Source organism: Vespula vulgaris, chromosome 15 (genome assembly GCF_905475345.1).
Source record: "Vespula vulgaris chromosome 15, iyVesVulg1.1, whole genome shotgun sequence".
NCBI lineage: Eukaryota > Metazoa > Arthropoda > Insecta > Hymenoptera > Vespidae > Vespula > Vespula vulgaris.
The window spans coordinates 882,501-909,420 of NC_066600.1; the positions used below are offsets into that span (position 1 = coordinate 882,501).

General features: G+C 30.2%; 3 protein-coding genes across 21 annotated transcripts in view; 2 read left to right on the forward strand and 1 right to left on the reverse strand.

Moving 5' to 3' along the window:
* Positions 1–113, forward strand: part of LOC127069304 (uncharacterized) — a 46,293-nt gene extending 46,180 nt beyond the window's left edge. For all 5 annotated transcript variants that reach the window (XR_007783461.1, XR_007783459.1, XR_007783463.1 and 2 more), the window contains one exon: positions 1–113. This exon is cut by the window's left edge and continues 33 nt beyond it. The gene's annotated coding sequence lies outside the window, so the exon portion shown is untranslated.
* Positions 114–155: 42 nt separating this feature from the next.
* The window catches only part of LOC127069305 (coiled-coil domain-containing protein CG32809), a 56,365-nt gene continuing 29,600 nt past the window's right edge, over positions 156–26,920 (forward strand). For 12 of the 14 annotated variants that reach the window (XM_051006152.1, XM_051006160.1, XM_051006149.1 and 9 more), the window contains exons 1-6: positions 156–437; positions 2,098–2,124; positions 2,433–2,603; positions 3,220–3,431; positions 3,672–3,864; positions 25,845–26,007. In XM_051006152.1, the coding sequence (XP_050862109.1) occupies positions 426–437; positions 2,098–2,124; positions 2,433–2,603; positions 3,220–3,431; positions 3,672–3,864; positions 25,845–26,007 (778 nt within the window). In that variant the 5' untranslated portion in view covers positions 156–425. Of the gene's footprint in view, positions 438–2,097; positions 2,125–2,432; positions 2,605–3,219; positions 3,432–3,671; positions 3,865–25,844; positions 26,008–26,920 lie in introns of all 14 variants that reach the window. The other 2 variants (XM_051006151.1, XM_051006154.1) reach the window with 2 other exon arrangements.
* On the reverse strand, positions 3,864–19,100 carry LOC127069313 (uncharacterized). 2 transcript variants are annotated; one of them, XM_051006187.1, is made up of 8 exons: positions 19,023–19,100; positions 12,663–12,960; positions 11,442–11,547; positions 8,679–8,893; positions 6,131–6,230; positions 5,473–5,687; positions 5,028–5,393; positions 3,864–4,915 (listed from the first exon to the last, which is right to left on the reverse strand). In XM_051006187.1, exons 2-8 carry the CDS (start codon positions 12,912–12,914, stop codon positions 4,541–4,543), a joined length of 1,629 nt encoding a protein of 542 aa, XP_050862144.1. In that variant the 5' UTR covers positions 12,915–12,960; positions 19,023–19,100; the 3' UTR covers positions 3,864–4,540. The 2 variants fall into 2 exon arrangements, with proteins under 2 accessions (XP_050862144.1, XP_050862143.1); XM_051006186.1 differs by lacking the exon at positions 19,023–19,100 and adding an exon at positions 13,851–14,283.

The window sequence follows — 26,920 nt, forward strand, 5'->3', positions numbered from 1 at the left end:
CGAACGAGCTTACTCTTACGCCGGGTAGACGGAGCATCGGCGGAGGTGGTGGAGGTGGTGGAGGCGGCGGTAGCATCGGCGGGGGTGTTGGAGGCGGAGGAGTGGGAGGAGGAGGAGGTGGTGGCGGAGGAGGTGGCGGTGGAGGAGGAGGAGGTGGAGGAATCGGTGTGGTTGGCGTTGGGATCGGTGGTGGAGTCGTTGGGGGTGGTGGTGTCGGAGGAAACGAGATCGGAGGTGGAGGAGGAAGGGCCGGTTCGGGTGGTGGGGGTGGTGGTGGAAGTCGTTCGAGGGACGAGCCGAGAAGGCACACCCTTGGTGGCGATCATCAACCCTCTCTTCATCATCAGCAGTTCAACGCCGGGGGCCAACAGTTACACCCCCTTCATCCCCGTCACTTGCCACCACCTCACAGCCAATACGGCACCATGGATCTCGAGGTGAATCTTTGCGCACATAAATAGCATCCTGCATCGTATTTCTACTTTCTGTTTATTTATTTATTTATTTGTTTGTTTGTTTGTTTGTTTGTTTGTTTGTTTGTTTGTTCATTCGTTCGTTCGTTTGTTTTTGTTTGTTCTTTGTTTATTTACTTCTTCATTCTTCTATTTTATTTTATATTTGTTGCATTCCTCGGGACGGAATGTTATAATTCGTTTTTTTCTCTGTCTTTGTTTGTTTGTTTGATTGATTTTTGCTTCTCCTGATTTCTTTTTTAATCTTTTGCATCTTAAAATAATTCTCGTCGATATCGAGTATATCGTTTACCTACTTGTTGTTTTCTTTCGAAAGAATGTATTGTTCAACTAATTTTTATTATTATTATTATGATTATTAAATGTGGCTGATGTTGTGTAATGTAATATTATTGTACGTGGAGAAAAAATAATATTGCACAAATATATAAACGATCTGATAGTAACAAAATATTATACGCCAGTTATTACTTATAATAATTCGAGATCTTTTCTCTCAACAATTTTTAAATGATTGATCGGATTAATTGAATGAATTGGAACGTAGCCGATGATCTCATGGTGCAAAAGATTAAAAAGAAAAAAAAAAGAACGGAAAAGAAGGAAAAAGAGAAAAGAAATAATGATATATGTACATACTTCGTATTATAACGGATCGAGGAAAGACGAAAGAGAGGCGCGTTTACTAGGTTGCACGATAAAATATATATACATATACACACACATATATATATGTATGTATATGTATATGTGCCTATATCTATATATATGCACAAAGAAGGAAAGGAGGAGCCTAACGAAGGGAAGCAGTTAATTAACTATATACACACACGCACGAACGCATACATATACATCCTCGTGCTCGTCTTTGTCACAAGAAAGAGACAAAATCTTCTCGTCTTTCCTTTGCGAATATTTCTCAATTAAAAGACTCTCTCTCGTTTGCGCTAAGGAACCCGTATTTCATACGTACGTATAAATATATTATTATTTATGTCCCATTTTTTAATTTTATATATATATATATATATATATATATATATAAGATTGATGAATGAATTCTTTCTTAATTACTCTATGAATTTTTTCTTAATTACTCTCTAACTATTTTTCCATCAATTCGTGATTTTAATCCCCATGCTCGAGCCTGTCTTGCCAACTTTATTACTTCCAATATTTTTGTCAATTTTTCAAACTATCTCTTCTTTCAATATCTCTATTTGTCCCGACGAAAAAAAAAGATTGGAAAAAGAATGTTTTTTACAAGATTATATTTTTTTTTACTATATATAAGGTGAGCCAAAAGTCTCTAGGTGGATCAAGAAAAGTACCTAAACGATTTTCCAAATCAGTTTATACTCTTTTTCCAGAGACTACTTAGAGATTATTTTCTTTTCTTCAATTTTGCTTTCGATTTACGAAATGGATTTGCGGACAAGCTTCAAGCTTTTAAATATAATTTTGAAAAGTGTCTCGAAAAGTAATAATTAATTTTTGTCAAAATCACCTGAAAGGACTTTTGCTCGCATTTCATTACCTTTGATCCATCTTGTATTTTTTACATTACTCTAACTGGTTCACTTGTATGTGTGTTTCCGTTTCCGTGTACCTGCTGCTGCTACAGATGGGGACCAAGTCTCGCCAGAGAAAGGTAATTTCGATGTTGTTGTTGTTGTTGTTGTTGTTGTTTTCGTCCTTTTTATTCTTTCTCCTTTTTTCGTTTAAATGATCTCGATACGTGTCATTCCTTTTATTTTCTTTTTACATACACAAGCATCTCTCAACGTGGCACGAGTTGCATGCGAGAATATTTTTCATTACTTTTAGACTCTGTCTTCTTCTTTAACGTATAAATAATTAAGTTAACGACGAAAGAAAAAAAAAAAGAAAAGAAAGAAAGTTCATAATCACGTCGATTTTCGTTCGAGATTATAATTTGGAGTCGTTTGTGTCTTTCAGTCGCCTCTTCTGCGCGGTTACACGCCACCCTCGTCAACGATGCTATTCGACGATGATCCAGGCATCATGTCCGAAGTTGAGACCTCCAGTACTGGATTTCGAAGGGGTGGAAAACAAAGAAGTAGCCTACCCGTTGTCCGAACTCCGAGTAAAACTTTGGAGCGACCATTAGGTAACTCACGACCCACGAGCATAAAACTTATTACTATTATTCGTTTATTTTTCTTTTAAATCATCTTATGTAGATTTGTATGTATGTACAGGGATAGATGAAATATTTTATATTTATACATGTACGTTTTGTTATTATTATTATTATTATTATTATTTAGATTAAATATGTAATCGTTAAAAATTCTTTATAATCTAATCCTTTGTCTTGTCTTTATGTAAAAGAAAAAGAAAAGAAGAAAAAATGAATAACTATATTCTAATACAAATTAACAATTCATTATCGGACAATAAAATAAAATATAAAATTTGGAAAAAGTATATTGTACGTATACAAAAATAATACATGCTTACATACATACATACATATATATATATGTACATAATTAAAAAATTACATAACATTATAACGATTAAAAAAATCTTTTCTCCTATATCCTGATACACGAATGATTTTAAAAACTTCCAAATTTTCGTTACGAACCTATTAATTTTCATAACAAATTTGACTACGTATTGATAAATACATATCTACATAAGTATGACAATGAAAATGTTTTTTAATATCGGATCATTTTGACAAACGCTTTCACTGATAGAACGATTCGTTTCTGTTGACGATTCCCCAGGACTGGTGTTCCTACAGTACAGGAACGAGACGAAGAGGGCACTTCTCCCAAACGAAATAACCAGCATAGACACTGTAAAGGCTCTCTTCGTCAGAAGCTTTCCAAAACAGTTAACTATGGAATATCTCGACAGTCCACATGTAAAGGTTTACATACACGATAGTAACAAGAACGTCTTCTACGAGCTAGAAGATCACAGGTAAGAAACTAATTACCCAAATTTTCACAAGCTTTTCCTTATTCCTATTATTTATTTACTTATTTATTTATTTCTTAATAAATCTTCTCGATGAAATCATTTTGGAATTGTCAATCTTATCGTTCTTATCGATTTGACAATTTTCTTTTCTTTCTTTTTTCTTTTTTCTTTCTTTCCTCTTCATTTTATAAAAAAGAAAATCGTAATATGTTATATACATTTGATCCGATTGATCCGTAGGTTACATCTACGAGATATCAGGGATAGAAGCGTGTTAAAACTTTTCGAAAGTGCCGATGGAGTCGCTGGAATGCCTGGTCCATTGGGTATACCAGGTGGTGGAGGATTGCCACCTCATTGGGAGGATCAAAGTTATTTCAGTGAGCCCGAATTCGACAGCGAGTATCAGCATCAACATATTCACAAGAGCAAGGTAAGAGCTTTTCTTTTTTCTTTTTGCTTTGTCAAAGTATTTCTAGTTTAACATAACTATCAGTAGCATCATTGCAGACTTTTCAATTTTTGCGCTCAAAAAATACGTAATATATGTATATATATATGTATGTGTGTGTGTATATATATATATATGCATATATATACGAAGCAAAAAGATCTCATCATCTTAAAAGATAATATTTCATCTCAAACTGTATTTGAGGTACCATGGACTCGAGTGAAGATGAATCGCTCTGTTAAATACAATCAAACAAGTACATTTTTATCTCGAAAGCCCTCGTCCAAGTTGAACTACTCGATTATGATAAAAAAGAAAGGAAAAGAAAAGAAAAAAAAAATAGATTAAAATTATTCATCTAATCGAGATATAATACTGTTTTCGAACGAGCTTTTTTCACGTGGTCTTGGAAATATGATCGAGATTAATATCGATTTCCTGAAGAATTTATATAAAGATAACTATATATATATATATATATCGTGTCTATGTGCGTGAGAAAGAGAGAGAGAGAGAGAGAGAGAGAGAGAAAGAGAGATGAGATGAAACGAGACGAAATGATTGTCTTCTATCTATCAGCCATTCTTAGGCTTCGTGAAACCCTTAAGGGATATGATATTTAATTCTCTCAAGGAGAAGCCAGGAGAAGGATCGATTAAAAAGCTTTGCAGACCTGCACAGCAGGTATATAGAGAGCACCGGAGTAAACCTTTTTAGGTACGGATCTCCATCCCATGATCAAGGCTTTCTCAAAAGGTTCTTCGGCACAGCCATTGCAAATATCCATGATCCTTTTAACTTCGGCCTCGGCTGGTTCTCTCTCGTCATTTTTGTTATCTTGCTTGACCAACTGAAGATCAAAACTAGCTAAACCCGAGAAATAATCGTTGTCCAATCCTTGAGGTACGGCATAATTTTCATCGAATAATAAACCATCTGGCAATTGCAAGATTCCTCTCTTTTTTTTCTCCGTTCCACGTTTTTTCGTCGTCTTTTCTATATCGTCCTTGATCCTTTCGAGGAACTTCACCTAAAAACAAAGAAAGAAAATGTATGAATGAATGTATGTATGTATGTATTAAGAATGTGCGTTCTCTCGTGTTTTCGCTTTTCATTTTTTAATTGAAAGAATGTCAACGAACTTTGTCGTCGTCGTCGTCATCGTCGTCGTTTTCGATAATGGTGGATTTAGACGTCGTTGTTGCTTTCGTATCGATCTTATCCCTTCGAACGTTCTCCCTCTTCGTTACAGTTTCCTCTCGTTTGAAAAGTTCGTGATAAGTACCGGTTGGTCTACTTAAAGGATTTCCAAATATTCCGGAATCTTGTTGCAAAGTTACTGACAATGTTGATGACGGCGAAACAAATGGGATCATCGTTGAAAGACTTTCGAGATTGGCTGGTGGAAAGGGTTGTGGTGGTGGCTCTCTTGGTGGTGGTAATGCTGGATGACGCATGATCACCCCGTTTCGAATAATTTGCAATGGTGCGCCAGGATTGATTTTCACCTAAACGTATTACGTCACGTGTTAATAAAATTAAACGTGTATTATGTATTATTTCATCGTTACAACGATCGTATCGTACTTGAGGATTAATTTGACCTCCAGTTAAGAATGGACTAGGAGGTAGAGGTGGTCCTGTAACCGGTTGTCTCGTTATCGGCCTTGGAGTATTATTCGTGGTATCGTGCTCGTAATGATGAGCGTGATGATGTTTGTGATCTTTGTGAGCTTTTCCAGCTGTCAGAGCAACGCTGTACAACTGAACCATTGTTATTTCTCCTAACATACCACCCGATCCTATATATTTGTAAGAAAGAAAATTTTATTGGGATACATTATGTGACGCATTAATCAAATAATCGTTAGATTCTTGTCTTGTTCGAGAAAATATTATGTTACCTACGTTACATGTTAAATAAAATAGTTAGTTCGGTTGGTATGATTTATTTATACGTATCTAAGCAAAATTTTCATAATCATTAATAATTAATGATAATTAATTTTTCTTCATTGTATTAATTCCTTTGGAATAACATAATCTCGATCTAAATATTATCCAATTGTTTTGCTAATTACGAAGAAAACGAAATCTGTATAAATCGATAATAAATTATTAACGAATGCATTCGTATAATTAAATAGAGCGAAACGTAAAAAGAAAAATGGAAGAGGGGAATGGTTTATAATATAAAATCGATTGGTTCTGATTGTTTTTGTTTCGTACATTTTAAATTACTCACCTGGAGGAGAACCTTCTCCTTCTAAAAAGCCACCACCCAACTGGCGTTGCTCTTGACCCGATATCGCGATACCACCGCCCTTAATAACGTGACCGACCAACTGAAACGTTTCAACAAAATTTCTATAATTGCCATTTATGACGTTTCTTTTAATATCGATAATATTCATGATACACATAATATTTTAATAACAACGATATATATACAATATTCATTATACAAGCTGGACCAAAAGTCCCACAGGTATTATACATATATAATATTTTGATAACATTAATAATAAAGATTAATAATATTTAACGACATTACCACGTTTTATAATTTAAAAAAAAAAGATACAACGAAAAAGAAACTTTATACATGTATATATATATATATATATATATACGTATTTTTTTTGTATCATTTTATATATATATTGACGATGATATTATTATATCATTTATCATATACATATAAAAGCCAATGAAGATTAATCGATATCGAGTCAGAAACCTCGATTTGCCTCAACATTGACCCACGATCGATATGTGTCGTCGGTAATTTGTAATTTTCCAAAGGCCACTTTCTCTCGAGTGCATTCGTCACGCTGCACCGACTTTCAAGAACGAGCCACTCGACGAACGATAAGTTAAGAATCATTTCCAGGTGTGCCTTTACTTCCTTACAATGTATATATGTATGTATGTGTATGTACGTGACATAGTGTTATACTCACGCGATCGTTACTCTCCTCTCGAAAATCTTTCCATTTTCTTTTTCTAATGACAACTACACCACGCCCACTTTCTATGCTTCTATAAAATCTAAATGTCGACAAAAAATGATCAGTCCTTGTCTGCTCTCTCTCTCTCTCTCTTTTTCTCTCTATCTATCATTTTTCAACAAAATTCATCCGTGACGAAACATAGAATGATAATGATAATAATAATGATAATAAAAAGATACTGACGACGATTAGAAACTTTAAACAATTAATTATTAATCTCTGTTGTTTCTGTTAATTATTTGATTTTATTGTATACATATATATTTCTTTTAATTAATTTTACCAACAAAATCATGATCAATGATGTAGTAATAATGATAATAATTTATGATGACGATAACGAAAAGGATCGTTCGTATTAAAAAAAATATCTATCCTTATATTCCACAAAATCTTTTTGTTTTACTTTTGAATAACGAGCTTTGCTAATGGAGTGGACGATTAAAGTGTAATAGAAAAAGAAATACATAATAATAAGAATAATAATAACGATAATATGAATTTCAAGTGCCTTTCACCGACCTCGAAAGGAAATGAATAAGTAAAAATTACATGATATATTATATAATAGTATACTGTGCGTGGATAGCATTCGATCTAATCACTTACAACGTAAATACTGTGAAACTTTTATTTTGTCATCTAATACATACCTAATACACGTATAATACGAACATTGACATTCGATCATTCTAGGAAACAAGAAAAAGAAAGATTCTCAACGATATAATGATTGCATAGAGAAAGTATATATAAATGAGCAACGTGTTAATCTAAAAATTCATTAACGCGTTAACCTAATTGATCTATTTTCCGGAATATATGAAATAATTTTTTTTAAACGAATACAAATATTTATTTCTAAGAAAGAAAATAAAAATGTAATAATTATATCATATATCAATCATCACGCATTTATAAATGTTAAATCGATTATTTATTCTATCTCATCCATTTCGAGTAATACCATTTGATAAACGATTTGTTTAAAAGTGAAATAATAATAATAATAATAATAACGATAATAATAATTTACAAAAAAAGGAAACATTGTCATTTTAAGAATTGCCCGTGAGAATATATTTTCGTATTGTTCGGATACGATTCATTAATCGATTAAAAATTACGTCAAACGATTCACTGATCGATTAAAAAAAAAGAAAAAGAAAAAAGAAAATTCTAATAAATATATTAAGTACAATTCTTCAATAATAATGCATCGAGTGTTATTCGAAAGCAAAGAAAAAATCAAATACACTTTCATTAAATTCTTTCGTTAGTATTTAAAAATAAATATAAAAAGTCGCGTGGGAACGTATGAACGATTTAGTTGCACATATCCTGTGACACGCACGCATACAGTGATTTATATATTTATATATATATATATATATATATATATATATATATATATATATACACATATATAATATATACAAAAGAGAGAAAAAAGAATTGCATACGTGTACACATAATAAACACATTAGAAAAAAGAAAGAAAGAAAGAAAGAAAGAAAGAAAGATAGATAGAAGAAAGAAAAAAAAATAGTAGTACGATTATAACAAAAGAGTTCGTGGTAGGAAGGTTTATTTAAGAAATCTCCATTTTCTTATTGTATACTCGGAAGAAGGTGGCGTATTATGTATAAAGAAAAAAAAAAAAAATCTAAGAAGATGGAAAGAAACGAGCGAACGGAGTGAGAGTGAGAGAGAAAGAGAGAGAGGAAGAGGAAGAGGGTAGGTTCTTTATCTCTAAGATAAAAGACAATGCTCGCTTACCCTGTTGTTGAACCCACGACCTACACGTTCGTCGTTGACCCAAATCTGCCATTCTCCGGTACGACCATTCCAACTCTGGCAAGAGTGGTACCACTTGTTAAGTCTCAACGGATAATTCAATCTATACAAGTTGTGACCGTCCACGTTCATCATATAATAAGAACTTCTTGCCGTATTGGCGACCCATGATAATATACCTCGAGGTTGATCACCGACTGAAAAAACGATTATATGCATGTATGCATTTTTTTCTTTATGTTATGTGATCCGTTGTTAAATTATTGTTCTTAGTATTAAAAGAAAAAGTTATTTTTCATCTGATTTTTTTTTTTTTTTTTTTTAAGGTACAATGAAGAATATAATAAAACGCTTTTTGTAGTATTCGTGTCTTATGGCAGGTGATCTTATGGTGATTTTATGTTTCTATGTGTTTTATAGATTTTTTTTTAAATCGTTCTGGAACCTTGACTTTTATAAAATAATGATGACGATAAGGTTATAAAGAGTATATATAAAGATATTTCTAAATAGGTCTATAAAAGAAATATATTCGTTTTATAAATAACTATATATTTCGTACGTATTTCGTAGATCTATCGATCTTGAAAATGAATGAAATCATTAGCGAAACAAATTGAGTTTTACGATATGTAATGACAATTTTAGACAACATTCTAAAACAAATCTATAAAATAGATATATTTATTTTTTTTTTTTCTTTTAAGTGCTCATGTATATTATTGTGTGTATTTGATGAAGATCTATCGATCCCTAAAACGAATTCGATCATAACGAAACATTAACATTCATATAGTAATATAATGACAGTGTAATATCAATTTTATTGATCTTTTTAACGAGATATATAAAATCCAAATTTATAATATCCGTATTAAAGGATAGATCATAAGTTTTCTTAGATGATCCTAAAAATCGATTATCCCTCTTCGAGAAGATGCTTTGAGTTGACGTTTTTTCTTCAAATCGTAAAACTACAAGCCTGACTATAATTCTAAAAGGACATGAAAAATTTATATTTATTTAAGTCTGGCCACTATTGATCCAAGTAGAAACTTTTCGCTCGACCTGTACGCCATATTACAAATCACATAAATTTCTCATAGATTTACTCGTAGGTGTATACTTGAGTCAATAAAAACAAAAAAAAAAGGAATTTCCTTGAAAAAAAAAGACCTTCAAAAAAAATTCATATCCGTCGTCAAGTCAATAAAAGAACAAATAAAATAAAATAAAATAAAAAAAAATCCGTTTACGAATATGAATATTTTTTTTATATACACTCTATCTCTCTCGCTCTCTTCTAAATCTCATATAACATCCACGTACATATAAGACCACACGTTAAGATAGCTAGAAAGTTTCTTTAACGACTTTACAGATTTTTTATTACTATCAAACTTTACGATTTACCACACCGCGTTAATAATGTACATCGAGTATGTGAAAGATTCGATGACGGTGGGAAAAGGGAAGGTGACTTTACCGCGAAACCAAACGAAACTAAACGAAACGAAGCGTCTGAGTAATCCAGACAAAGTGCCTTTCTAAAATTCGCCTTGGAAAGTTATTCGCTTTCGTTATTTTGATAACTCACATGTAATAACTTTATATTCGTTTACTATAACTGTATATCTATGATAATATCAATATATATCATTTGATTTTAAAATTAAAATTTTTTAAATGATTAGATTAAATGATTAAAATGATTAAAATTTGTTAAAAAGTGTACCTTTTAATTTGGACTTTTTTAAAAAAGTCAAGATTAATTGACTTTATAATTATTAAAAGTTTTAACGAATAATAAATAATAATAAATGACTGTTTACTATATACATATATATATATATATATATATATATATATATATATATACATATATAGTAAAAGTGTAGTCTAATAAAAGTAAAAATAAAAATTTATCACTAAATATATAATTATTCTATAATAAATTATATAATTGATATGTGAATACCGAAGGTATACTTTTGAATAAAAAGAAAAGCATCTAAAAAAAATGTATAAAAAAAGAAAATCCAAATTTATTGGACGAATATCCAATAAATCAATTCCTTAAAATCTCAAACGAATAGAATAGAAAACTATTTGTAAAATTACGTTCTAATCGAAATCAATTGTCAACAAATTTATTAAGAAAACCTAAACGAGATAATTATTAGCGAAATCATCTAATGAATCGATGATTAAAATACTGATGATTTCTCTTTCCTTTCCGACACGTTCCATGTACATTTCTTTCCGCAACAACTTCATCAATGTATATCAATATATATCAAAGTAGAAATATAACTTTCTAATCAAAGTAAAAATTCTAAGATACCTAACGAGAAACCTTTGTGAACGAAACCTATTAAGAAAATTGTTAAGTAAATAAATCTAACGAATCGATGATTAATAATATTGATGATTTCTCTCGCATATGTTTTTTTTTTCTTTTTTTTTTACAAGTCTCACGAATCATTTCTTTTTACATCAATGATATATATCGATATATATCGATATCGAAAGGGATATCACGAGAGAAGAACGAACGAAAGACGACTTTCGCTATCTTAATTTAAACGCATGAGGCAAAGTGTAAGGTGAAAGGAAAGGAAAGGAAAGGAAAGGAAAGGAAAGGAAAGGAAAGGAAAAGTTAAGAAAAGAAAAGAAAAGAAAAGAAAAGAGAGTAAAGAAAAAAAAAAGAAAGAAAAGAAAGAGACATATAAGTGACATTCTCACCTGCATAAGAAAACAGAGGATGATCGTTGGTATGATTGTGAAACTTTGACCATATACACAGAGTAAATTCTTTTATATTCGGCAAGTCGATCTTGTAATGAATATACTGTAACGAAAAAAAAGAAAGAGAAAATAAATAAAGAAATAAATAAATAAAACGGATTAAGTGTTATCCAAAGAATAAAAAGTACGAACGTCGAAGAGACATGATATTGTGAAAGCAGAAAGAAAAATTTCAACTGCAATCATGAATTGCAACTTGATTGTTTATACAATCGTCTGATAGTTAAGTAATCGTAAAATTAAATTTCTTTTTTTTTTTTCCTATCGACGCAATTTTACACATTTTTATAGATTACTTTTAGCGATATTTGAAAGATTAAAAGTGTACTTTTTAATACGAATAAAGTTTCTTATAAAGCCGAATAAATTTATGAAGAAATGATTCATTGCGTTGTAAAGTAATTTTTTGTTCTTTTTTTTTCCTTCGTTATGTTCTTTTCTTTTTTTAAATTAAAGAAAATTATTGAATGCGTAATCTAACGAATAAAATTTCAAACGCGAATAGTTACAAGCATAGCTATATAATACTGCTAGGAATTTATTTCTTAATAAAAGTAAAAGTCTCTAACAAATATATTAAGTAAAAATAATTTTTCAAAGTTATTAAATGATTTAATGAATGATTTATAAAATAGATTTTTTACCATCTCCGACAAATAATTATAGTGATAACTATATAATAGTACCCTACAAAGTACTATTATACATATACTTGGTACATAACGCCGGTAGCTGTATATAATACTACCAAAAGTATACTTCCTTAATAGAAACAAAGTCGAACAAATTTATATAGAAGAAGAAGAAGAAAAAAAAAACTATTGAAAGTTATTACATAAATATCCAATATATCAATTTGTTGCAAAATCTCTAATACAAATAATTACGCAATAACTATATAATAATACCTAACAAATCGATCGAACAGTTTCTGATGAAACCTAATTAGATAAATACAAGAGCCATTCGAAAAGTTGGCGAGTTATTTTTTTTTTTTTCTTACGTATAAATCTTGCTTCTTATATAAAGCGAGATATAAAAAAAAAATAATTTTTTTTTTAAGTATCCAATAAATGAATGAAAAAAAAAGATGACTAAATAAATCAATCGATCGATCGATCAATCAATTAATTAATGAATTAATTAATATTGACCAACCTCAAAGTAAAGCTGTTGACTCATAGAAATCTTGTACAAAGAACATTGTTCCTGTTCGTGTGACAAATCGATCAGCTGTCCATCGATATCATAAGGAGAATTGACCGATGTTAAGCTTCCATATAATTTTCCTTCCTGACGAAGCACACTCGTACTTGGTACAAGAGGTGAAGGTACTGGTTGCCATACTGTCGAAATTGCATTGACGTTGGTCACAGCCAACAACGAACACATCAATAACGTTCGACTCATCGTCTTCGAGTCGAATCGATCGATTCGTTCTCTTCTCGAATGATCTCTAATTAAAAACAGAAAAAGGAAAAAAAAAGAATAGATAAAAGTGATCTAGATATGTTTTTGATTTCGTAATCGTTCATTTTTTTTATTTTCTTTTTTCTTTTTTTTTTTTATTATTAGATTGTTGGATCATCACCAGCGTAGAATTTAATGAAATTAATCGTAAAAATTCGATTTAGGTCGACTATTTTTTTTTTCTTTTTTTTTTTAGAAATTATTAGACTATCTTATGCATGGACTTTAATGACTATGCAATCGTTAATCAATTTGAATTCAATCACTATGAAGCAAGAGAAATTTTACAGGGGAACCGAGGTGAACTGGATGCCCAGTTATATTACTTGCGTAATATTCGTGCTTGATATTCCTGTGAAACGTTAGTAACGAGGTTACTTTATCGACATTTTCCTTGTGGTAACAAAGATATCCTTGTGGTAACAGAGTTTTTATTTTTTTCGAAAACAATCGATCGTATTACATGGAATTATTTCCATACCATAATCCAGTTCGATAACCTTTCTTTTGTTCCATACATTTTACATTATATACTACATATATACCCTTTGTGAATTTATTAATAAATAAGTGTCATTTTATAAATGTATTTATCATTTATCATTCCTTTTATAATAAATCAATAAATTCTTACTTTTAATAACACTTATTTATAAATAAATTATATTACGAAATAACATGTTATACATACATACGATTATAAAAAAAGAATGTGTAAAAATTTTCACTTAATCAGCAAAAAATTTCTCGAATATCCGTAAGGAACGATGAGCGAAGAATGAATAAAAAAAAAAAAAAATGATAAAAATAAAAGAAATAAAAAATAAATAAATAAAAAGAAATAAAAAAGAAGAAAGAAAAAAGAAAATAACTCACCGAGAAGCTAATCTCTCTCTTTCTCTTTCTTTCTTTCTTTCTCTTTCTCCCTCTCTCTCTCTCTCTCTCTCTCTCTCTCTCGCGAATATATAAATCAGTCTATATCACACCAGAGAACAAAATAGATCCTCTCGATCTCGAAACGTAAAGGTAACTGTCCGCTGCTCCAACTGTTCGACGTATAACTGGTAAACTCTCGAAAGGTGTTTGTTTGTATGTATGTATGTATATATGTGTCTACCTACCTCCTACCTACGCAGCCCACGATGGTGATTCGCCTTTTGCTTCGTTCTCCTACTTTGCGAGACGCTCACATTTTGCACGATTTCCCACTCTCTATATTCCTTCCCTTCATCATCTTGCAAATAAACAATTTAACGTTCTTCTATCTTTTTCCTCGAACATTCTTACGATATTATTTTTCTTTCAAGGTTAACTCTGATCTCACATTATTTATATCTCATCTGTACACATTGTACTCGCACACAGATATATACAAATGTATATCTGAATAATCAGACAGTATATGTTTACTACGATATTATTACAATATTTAACTATGTAACAATAAGTATAATATATATATATAATGTTGTATCGTTTTATATTCTATTATTAATTCTATGAATATATTAAAATAATAATTAAATGATTTTTATATAGTTGACAGTATTATATACTTATCGCACAAATTACATAGTTAGCAATATTGTAGAGTTATTATACAGTTAATAAAATTATACTTAGAGTTTTATATACATATATATGTGTGTGTGTATGTATCTTATTTTAAATGGCTACGTTAAAAGTCATTCATGAATGGAAAAAATGAAAAATTTAATTAGAGAATGTAAATAATAAGAATGTGAATGTTGACCCGGGCTGATTGCGAAAACAGAAAGGAAAATTACAACGTATATCAATGATTCTAATCTCGATCATATTTATCTCTATTAAAAATCGTTCGTGTCTTATCGTTTAGAACGTCTTTTTCTAACTTGACACCACCTACTTGTAATACTACGATCTATTTTATAAAGAGAGTGTAAAACACGTTCGCTGAGTTCGACCTTGGATGAAAATGTGGAAATTCAATGGGTACATCGAACCTTACATGTATATAGATTACATCGAAGATCACATAGAATGATTATAATCCTCAATTAATTTCAGATAAATTCCACTTAAAAAGAAATTTAAAAAAAAATGAAAAATACAATCACATTTCAAAAATTATTATTTAGGAATTTTTTTTGGTTCACTCTGTATACATATAGATGTATATACATACGCACACAGACACACACACACACACACACACATATATATATATTTCGAATTATACTTTCCATAGCTTTCACTGAAGTTTAAATCAAACAATATATTATCGTTTTACATCTGTTACGTCTGTTAAAACTTGAGAGAGATATATATACATATATATAAAAAGAAATAACATTCGTCGAGAGGGAGACAACGAGATATTTCAGGCGAAACTATAAAGAACGCCTTTCCCTTTCTGCATCCCCCACCTTTTTTCATTTGCTCGATTATCCTGTCGTCAACAAGTTGAAGCGTTAATGAGCGTGAAACTCTTTAATGCATCCATTCTCCGTTCGCTTTAACTCTTAGCAAACGTAACTATATTTAATACAAATGAATATAACTATTATATCATAATAATAATACTATTGAATACACAACTAAACGTAATAATAAATATATATATATATATATAACAATTATATAATACTACTAAAAAAGTATTATAAATTATACTTAACTAGAGAGAAAGAGAGAGAGTAGATTTCGATGATGAATTTCTTAAAAAAATTTTATCGAAGTTATTATACGAATATTCGATAAATACAATTTCCATAAAAATTTGTAGGATACAGTTGTATGGTAACTGTAAAATATATGAAATGACTCAACACGAATATTTATAATAATAATAATAATAATTTAATAATATGTATAAATAATTCTAATATAAAAGCATATAGAAAATTTTAATCGTCCTATTAAAATGAATTAACTAATCGTATAATTAATCTTATCACGTAAATTGCAAAAGCTCTATCGAACATGTATCAATTTCTAATCTAATTCCTATTAAAATAATTGAATCATTATTATGGACGTACACGTACGAATTAAAAAACAACTCTTTCTAATACCGTTGTAACATTGTAAGATTTAAAACTATCATAGACGTAGTAATCGTATTAAAGTGATTGTTAAAATACTTTAAATGTATAAATCTATCGAATTACGGTACCCATACTGATGACTTTGATCTATTTGGTAGATCAACCGAGAACTCCTTTCTCTCTTTTCTCTCTCTCTCTCTCTCTCTCTCTCTCTCTCTCTCTTTCTCTCTCCCTCTTGATTACATGTTAAGTATACCTTCGAAATTCTTTGAAAGTGCGTACGTTCTCGAAATAGTTTTTTCGTAACGATCTATTCCTAAGCATTGAATAGTACTTGCTGTTCCTGTTCTAAGATTATTGAAATTAGTTTCATTCGACATTATATATTCTTATGGCGTATTACGAATCATTTGGTACGCATAAGATATCTATATTATAATTATTTTTTTATATACACTGACGCAATTCGGAGTACAATTTGTTTTTCCAAGTACAAAAAACGTCGGAGAGATTTGTAAAAAATTTTTGAAATTTATTAATCCTTTAATGTATGATTTTTATTTATTTATTCTCTTTTTCTTTGTTAGAAGAAAATATTAAATCGTATTAAAGTGAAAATGATTAAATTAAAACATAAATGTGTACCTGTATATATGTACGTACGTATGTATGTATGTATATATTTTTTTCATTCTGAAAATAATTAAATAAAAGCATTGGTACGTATTTCTATACTAAGATATATCGTATTTTAAAATTAATAAAAATTTTCAAGTGCATTAATATGTATATATATACATATATATATATATATATATATTTTTTTTTATTCTTAATTATACAACTCATACGATGTAATCAATCAAACGAAAGTACTATTTAATAATTATCTAATAAATAAATTTATAATGATTTTTATTTAATAAACGTTTAAACAAATTAAAGAATTAAATAATTTTATTCTAATTTAAAATTCGTAGTGTCATTTCACGAACTATTTCTTACTCAATCAGAAATATCGATCCTACGCGAATATAGATTAATAATTATCACTCTCAATACGAACTTTGAACGATTAGGATCGATTCAACAAAGATTCGTCTTTGTGCGAATATTTTTACAAGAGGAAATATCCTTGCACTTGGTATTCATGCATCATGAGCACACGGATTACCGGTTGGCGAAGGTAAAGCTATATTTAAACGAGGTCATATATATATGTATAATATTTCATTTTTTACGTCTGCCGAAATACATAAAACAAGTTTCTTTAAGAATCTGTAATTTCTAAAAAATTCGTTTCCAATAAATCAATTATCTGATCGATGACGTAATTGACTTTACACGAAACGCATATCTATCTTTCGTAATAAATAATTAAACATAGAAAAAATAATTACGATCATTTCTAAATAAACGAATAATCCTTTATCTATTCCTAATTAATAATTCAGAAAAATTGATTTCCATAGTAAACAAATTATTCAACGATCGTATAATTAACTACCCGATAAATATACGATACGTATATTTATCTTTTACCGTTACTGGATAATTTAAAAAAAAAGAAGAAGAAGAGGAGTTATCTCGACGAACAAAATAATTCAACGACGTAGTTAACTCGACCGGAAACGTTTACTGCGTTCTCAAGAGAAGAGAAGAAAGTCGGATACGTACATCCGCCTTCGATGAAGAAGGGGAGCGAAGAAGAAACTCGTAGTCTAAGGATTTATAAAGAAAACAAAAAAAAAGGAAAGAAAGAAAGAAAACAAAACAAAATGTAAAATCCCCACTCCAAGCTCTCTTCGTCTCTTCTTTTCGTTCGGCGAAAGGACGTCTTTCTCAAGGAGAAGATGATGATGATGATGACGAAGAAGAAGAAATATACAAAATAAGTTTTTACAAGCTGTTTTGTTCTTTCTTCTTCTTCTTACTTACCAACGAGATCCTTCTCATTTTATTTTTACAAAATATTTGCCAAGGTTAAATTTACGTTGGATTTAATTAAAATATCAAGTATTTTATATATATATATATATATATATATATATATATATATATATATATATATATATATGAAACAGATAAAACTGGATTAACAGGAAATTATTACATCACGAATTTGTTCCTTGAAAAATTTTTCGTGAATTTTGTGAATGACGGTAATATATATATATAGGTATATCGATCTGAATATTACATATACTTATATACGCACGTAGTAATTACGTTGGTCATTAAGTAATAGTTAATTTTATTTATCGTACAAATCTACTTTGCGGCTGATAGCTAATTAATATCGGAGTTTTTCGTATTTCCTTTGTAAATAATTATTGCTTGAGAAACGCCATCGTTGAAGCTTGCGAATTAGATTAATCTGTATCTAAGTATATCGAGCTGGTTGTTGCGTAATATATATAGTAATATATAGTAATTAGATTTCATTAAATAATGTTCTTTTAAAACAATGAACAAACGAATAAAACTTTTCTTCGAAGTTGAAAAGTAAAATCTTATATACATAGATATGAACGAGAGTAACGTAGATTATATATCAAGCTATAAGTTGTTGTACGAATTTATAAGTAATTAAATCGTTCGTTGTAATTAATATCGGTACGCTTGATATTTCGTCGAATAAATTAAATAAATTAAAATCTTCTTCTAGCTGGGAAAAAGTAAGTCATAAATCTTCGGAATAACGTATATATATAACCTAATATTATACTTATGTAATTAAGTTATAAACGAAGAGTAACTTACATGCTACGACGCTGTTAAATATTTTCTAAATAAATTAATAACGATATACGTAAACGAACGTTTATTAAGAATTCCTAATATGTTAATAAATTATAACGAGAGAAATATTAACTCGCTGTACGTAATATATAACACATACATATATATCTATTTAAATTAATTATTCACCTATTGATCGATACTATTAATCGTTCGATTAAATTATTATATAATTATGAATAAAGAATATGTAATGTTAAAATAATAATTTACTTACGATTTCGTTCTGAAATATTGCGTATTAACCAACTGAATGGAGAAAGCGATCCGAACACCTTGAAATATTGATACGAAATGAGAAATGTGAAGTGAAAGACGTCTCGGTCACGTACGACCGGAGGACGACGTATCATAGAAGAAGAAAACAAAACAAAACAAAACAAAATTAAGCAGAGAGAATAGACGGGAGTTTCTCGGAAGATGAATTACGTCACCTTCTCGTTAACCATCTCGATAATATTGACAACAACAAAAAAATAGATCGATCTCTGTATACAATGATACATATATGTACGCCTATATGCACGAAAATAATTTGTACAATTTTTATTCGTTATAACGAACAATCGTCTCAATTTTTATCTAGTCTCGTTTCAAAGTTTTAAATTATGATTTTGAATTAAATTTTTTTATACAGAAAAATACAATGTGTGTGTATGTGTGTGTGACGAACATTGACGATTTGAAAGCAAAAATCGCAGCTAGTGTTGAAAGCAAGCGAGTCCATGTAAAAATATGACGGTGTTTTGTTTGAAGTATCGATTAAACTGATTAAAATTCCGCGGATCATTAAAATTTCACACATTTCGAGTGTTCGTAAAATCGTTAGTTTAATGAAACGAGAGGGAAAAAAAGGGAAATCTGGGAAATACAAATTCGAGAAATTCTTTTTTTATAATATTGTAAACGTACCGTCATAAATCTACGTTGGAGTATAAAGTTCCACCCTCTGTGTGTGTGTGTATATATATATATATATACATATATATACACTTATGTACTTATATATATATACGTGTTTACGATCCTAAAAGACAAGAAAGGAAATAGAAAGAAAGACGGAGATAAAGTGGAGCGAATTTTGGTGAAAGTGAAAGCGAAGGCGTTTACAGAGATCCCTTTTTTGAGATCGAAATTCAATCGTTGAATTAGTCTCTTTTTTTCTCTCTTGCTCTCTCTCTTTTTTTTTTTTTCTTTTGAAGAGACAGATATAAAATTTGCTAAATCACTCGAGTAAGAGAATATATTATATAATGATATAACGCGTAACATACGTGTTACAAAGTATCTATAATACATACATACATACATATATTCGTACATGTACACAATACATGTTTTTACCATAAAGATCGAGAAACTCATAAAACAGTCGAAGGGAAAGTGTTCTATAGAAGCGTGTCCGGATGCGGACCAACGGATGGGACGCATCGCTACTGTCTTACGTAATTAACTAATTGCCAACGTCCTCCTTCTATTACGATAACTCTCCATTTCTTTTTACTTTTCTTTTCTTTTCTTTTCTTTTCTTTTTTTTTCTTTTCTTCTGTTTTCTTTTTCTTTTATATATGCATTTTGTCATTTCGAAAAATATAGCGTATCTTTTAATAACATTCTATTATATTCTAGTATTATATATATATAACACTATTTTGAAATACTGTACTACTCTCTATTAAATAAACTAATAACAACTTGGTATTTCTGTTATATTAAATAAAAATAAATATGTAATAATTAAACGTACTCGAGTATTATTTTAAGTATTAATTATGAAATTACGATAGTAGTCTATGGAAAAATAAATTGATCAAACAAGTAAATACTGTAACGGTGCGAAAGGGAGTTTTATTCGTAAAAGAAAAATAAAAAAAGAAAGAAAGAAAGAGGGAAGGAAGGAAAGACGAATTCTTTCAGAACTAATAGATATCGTTGGCTCGTTATCATCGAATATTCGTGGTTGCGCAAAAATGGCGAAACTAGAGCTGCATTCGTTGTAGGGTACGTTTTCTCTCTCTTTCTCTTTCCCTATCTCTTTCTCTATCTCGATACATATATGTATGTCACAGTTAGATATAACTATAACGAGTTTCATTGGTCTTGCGCACGTAATTCAACTTGTACGAGAGTATTCTTGACGTTGGCCTGAAGCGACAAGGAAGGAAATTAGAAGAAAAAAAAAGAGAGAAAAAAAAGAGAAAGAAAGAGACGGAAAAAGAGAGAGAGAGAGAGAAGTTGCAAAATGTTGCCTGTCCAGTATGTTAGCTACTCCTAAATTGGAAGATATCTAAGGTTTATTAGCTCGAAGTAAAATGGACGAGGTGGTGGAAGAAGTCGAAGGAAGAAGGATGGGTGAAGGATAGTGAAAGAGGGAGTTCTAGACTCTGACTGTTTTTAGAAATTACCACAATCTATTCTGGCATTCTTTAGAATCGCACCGCCAAATATACGTACCGGTGTTCTACTCCAAGATATCAGCATAAGTGAACCACCTATGTGTGGACTGCCTTTACCCAATTCGCAACGTACATAAGAAAGTTTCACCAATTGAAGTCCCAACGGTAAAGACCTATTTGCCGTGTTAACTACTCGAGATATTCTCTTCGTATAATCAGGTGTTAACAATAATCTCGAATCTTCTTCCTCGTAATAATCCTTCGAAGTTTTAAAAATTATCCTCGGTAGAAAACGAATACCGTAAGAAGAACCAAACGTTTGAATCAATGATGTATGATCGATCGATATAATCGGAGATTCGTCATCGAATGCTGACTTTAAAAGAAGGTTGAAACCGAATACAGATCCTTCGATACCTTCTTCCAATCCTTTGTCAAAGTCTGTGTACTCTTGTCCTAGTACTATGTCGCCTCCTTTCGGTACAACGTGATTTTCCGTCTAAATTCAAATTTTGTTTTATTAGATACTTGGAGAGTAACAGAAAGAGAGAGAGAAAAATAAATACATCGTATGTAAAAATTTCTTTGCGAGAGAGAGAGAGAGAGAGAGAGAGAGAGAGTGTAAGAAGGAGAAATAGAGATAGAGAAATTGCAGAATTTGCAAAGGCTTTTTATAAATGAAAGAGAGAAGCTATATAATGCAATTTGTCAAAATTTCTTTGCAAGAGAGAAAGAGAAAGAGAGAGGTTTCATATGTCATTTATTAAAATTTCTTTGTACGCGAAAGAGAGAGAGAGAGAGAGAAATAGAGAGAAAGAAAGTACATAATTTACAAGGACTATTTTCCAAGAGCGATAGAAGGAAAGAGAGAGACAGAGAGGAAGAAAGAGAAGCTACACATGTAATTTGTAGAGTTATTTGCGACAGAAAGAGAAATAGGATTTACATATGCAATTTACACAAATTTATTTACAAGAGAAGAAGAGAAAGAGAGAAAGAGAGAGAGAGAGAGAAAGGAGCTATATAATATGTAGCATGTAAAAATTTCTTTGTAGAAATAAGTAGAAGTATATGTATATATATATATATATAATTTGCAAAAATTTATTTACAAAAGAAAGAGAAACTCACGAACCTTTTCCGAATAACCTTGCGTCCTGACTCGTCCATTTAACCACAATGCAAATCGACCTAATCGATTTTCCCAACTTTGGCATATATGATACCATCGGTTTTCTTGAAAAATAACAGTTTCCTCAAAAACTTTGATCCCACCGATTTCCAAGTGTACTCTTCGACCCTTTGCAGATATCCAAGCTCGAATCAATCGATCTGTCTCGTTTTCTAACAAAACGAGAACGAACTCATTTATTTCTATATCATATTCTCGATTTGAACTTTCCAATTTGGGAAAGTTCCACGAGTGAAAGAGAAAGATAAAGATAAAGAAAAAAAAAAAAAAGACGAAACATATGTATACACGTATTACGTAAAATGAATAGAATAAATGATTAGAAATAAAAATGTAAAGGGAGAACAGAAAAAGTGAAAGAGAATGTGTTGTAATATATGTAAATTTCTGGTTCTTTTTTTTTCGTTTTTTTGTTTTTCAAAAGAAATTTTATCGTAGCATTGATCACGGACTGATAAATTTAATGTCAAATGAAAAAAAAAAATAAATAAATAAATTTCAAGAAAAAAGAATTAACAGAGATAAAACGAGCAACGAATCAATCTCCTTTCACTTGTCGTCTCGAAAAATTTCTTTTCTTTTTTATTATTCTTTTCCTTTTGTCTTTTTTATTTATTTATTTTTTTTTCTTTTTTTCGTTAACTTTCTCCAACGACAAAAATATATTGCACACACACAGGTATATACTCACTAGAATAAGAAAAAATCGAATGTGGATGCGTAAAATTATCAGAACGCAACCATAAACAAAAAGTAAATTCTTCGATATTTGGCACTGGCAATTCCCACCTCAGAAACTAATGAAAAACAAAGAGAAAAGAAACAAAGGATTAATTAAACCTTACGTACATTTATCTCTTTACATTCCTACTGTGTTAATTGGCATTCGATCTATTTAGGGCACTATCCATAAATGTTAATTCACAATCTCTTTTCCGATTGGTCCGATCGAAAAGTGATTGGTGAAGTAAATTCTTTGTCAATCATTACATTTACTTTCTCGTTTCGATGTATTTATATGTTGTATATTAAAAATCTCTTGTCTAAAATGATCAAGATCAAGCTTGTTACTTGTCGATCAAAAATAAAAATGGCAGACATGTTTTGAACAATCTTTTTAACAAATAAAACTCTCTGCGTATTTTTTATCAGCATCGAAATCGAATATTTACCTGAATATAATCTTTCTGTGTAAGCAAGACCATATGCAAAGGCGAACTTTTCACTTTTTGCCCAAACTTCTCGTCGATCTTCGAGATAGAAGACTCCAAGGTCACACTTCTTATTAGATATTCAAAAATTATAAAACAAGAGAATGCAACGATATTAGATGATAACATAGATTTCTTCATTATTTTCAACGTCATTCATCGCCTTCCAACGAAACGAAAAAAAGAATTCTATTCATCGATAACCAAAAAAAAAAAAAAGAAAAGAAAGGAAAAAAGAATCTGTTGAATGACTTGTCTCTTCAACGATTTAAAATCTTTATTTCAATTTCTAATACGTTACGATTATCGAGAAACTCGTTCGAGAAAAAAAACCGCCTTGTTTTTTCGATATCGAAGCTCCAACTCGAATGATATATTTTAATTTCGAACGGACTATTATGACACGACACTTTTTCAAAACACCATCCTATCCTTCTTGAGTTTCTTTTCTAACTAACAACGAGCTTCGTCTATTCTAAACCCCTTCCTTTTCTCCATTTGATCTATCTGTCGTAACTTGTCTCCTAATCTTTCTCTTTTTCTATTTTTATTTCTTTTTCTGACTCTATATGTATCTATCTATCTATCTATATTTCCTTCTTTCTCTCTCTCTCTATTTATCTTTCTATCTCTCTATGTCTCTATCTCACTCTCTCTCTCTCTCTCTCTCTCTCTCTCTCTCTCTCTATTTCTAATTCGAGTAACGACAATATAAAAGGCACGGATCACGTTGCCGAACGTACAGCATGAGTAACAACTACTAAGGAAGGGAAATCGATGCGAATCGGCAAAGCCTGTTTGCTTTTACGCTTCCTTGAAATCGGAAAGAGGGAGAAGGGATGTTAACATTTACTTTTGATTCCCCAACACTTTCCGAAGATTATAGTTAGGGAAGGGGAACATTTACCACGCCTACTTTTCTTTTCTTTTCTTTTCTTTTCTTTTCTTTTCCTTTTTTTTTATTCTATTATACAATATAATCTCTTACAAGATAAACAATTGAGATTTTCTAATCTCATTGTTAAATTTTTTCAATTATTGATATGTATCGACATCGAAGATCTAACAAATAAAAAAAATTGTATTGTATTGGATTGGATTGAGTTATAGTAGACAAGGTATTAAAAAAAGTGTACAAATTTGAAATTTAACGCGAAAAAATATCCAAATATTGCATTGGCCAACAAACAATATTGGAATTTTGTAATTTTGTATCTTGTGCTATTTTTAAAATTGCGAATATCACAGATTTAATGAGTACATGTATTATTGGTCGATAAACAATGTCGAGGGAATCTTTTAATTGTAGATCTTAAATCTTTGAAAGATGTGCAATGTTGAAATTTAAAAAAGTCCAAATATTGCATTGGCCAACAAACAATATTGGAATTTTTTAATTTTGAATCTCAAATTATTTTAAAAAATCAACGAATGACAAACGGTATTGAGCCTTTCGATCTTTTATGTCTAATCTTTTTTTGACGAACTATAAAAAAATTTTGTTGCTAAGCAGCGAAATTAAAAAAAAAAAAAGGAGAGAAAAAATAATATGAAATAAAAAAAGAAAAAGATAGAGAAGAAGAAACGATCGATTTGTACGCGTGATCGCAATTTCCCGCCAAAATAAACTATTGTATTATGCATGCTCGAGCAAATTGACTAGAAAGCAAACGGAGAGATTAGAAAATAGTGAAATCGAATCGAATAAATTCTATTTCAAGTGCACGCACTATAAACGCTTGCCTAATTAAAGTACTCCTCTTGATAGTTATCGAATAAAATTCGATTCGTTTCAAAGCTATCTTGTTTATCTATAGGAAATCGAACTGTATACATGTTTGGAAACTAAATTATCTGTTATATATTCATTAACATCAAATTAACGTTCGAAACACATGGATCGAGCAATAGAATACTTTAAATAAAAAAACAATAAATAGAACAATACCTCTTTCTAATAGAATATCTCAACGCTTACAATCGATTAATTATTTTATATAACTCTATTTATTGATTTTATTTATTTTAGAATGACGCTCTTCTCGATTTCTTTTTATAGAAATTTAGTTTCTTTTTTAATTAAATTAAAGAACATATAGATCGTATATTGAAATAATTTAGGAAAAGAAAAGATAAAACAAAAATGTATTTTTGTATATAAGTTTAAAGGAAAGAAATATTGAAATAAAATAAAAAAGATTTCGACGTACAATAATTGAAATAATTTTATGTATTTTCAGACAGCAAAAAATTCAAATTCCGGTAGTGGTGGATATTACGTTGGTGGTAGTAGTACTTTACCACGAGGTGGACCTCTTTTAAGGGCGTATAGTCCAGCAGCATCGTCAGTAGTAGCAGGACCAAATGCAACCCCAACACAACCGAAGCCATTATCTACACCAGGTATACGTGCGCATATTTCTTTTTTTTTTTTCTTTTATTTTAAATTGCGCACACGGCTAACAATAGACGACCATTTCGTGGCCGATATCGTCGAGAAAACGGTGTCTCTTAGTCTCCCAAGAGTCGAGAACTCTTTTCACGTTTAAAACAGACGATTCGGATCGATCGTCCAATGGGAAGCCGCGCTTATATAAAACGAGAGAAAATTTATTCCGTACACTTTTCTATTTCCAAGCTTTTTCTCTCCGACTCAAATGATAATAATAAAAACAGATTAAAAAAAAAAAAAAAGAAAGAAACAAAAAGGTATTAAACCTATCGAGAATTGTTCTGTCCAACTCAACGTTAGTTACTTGATTTTCTAAAAGAATCTTTGTCTTTTTTTTCTTTCTTTCTTTCTTTCTTTCTAATATAAAGGATGGACATTTTTTTCGATAGATTTAATATCGCCGGTCCAACATTTTATACCTAAATGAACGCAAGATCAGGATTTTTCATCGAAAACGATACAATATATTTCTTCTTTAATTGAAAAAAGAAGAAAAAAAATAAATAAATAAATGAGAAATATATACAAGAGTCTTGTCAAACTTAACAGTTACAGAGATTTCCGTATAAAGTTCCAAAGTGATCCTTTTGATCTAGCTTGCATACATTTTCACTGCACAAAAAAAAAAGGAAAGAAAAAAGAAAAAATCCTACATCTTCTCATATTATTTATTTAGATATAAAACGTTGAAAATGTACGTATTATCGACTGGTTATTCCAAATTAATATATACCTCTGTATATGTACATGCATACATAATAACCAATTAGCTTATCGAAATTATACATCCTAGCACGTTTCCCAGTTTCATGCTAGTCGTCTCTCTCATGCTTTAAAAACAATCTTCTCTCAGCATCCAAAGCA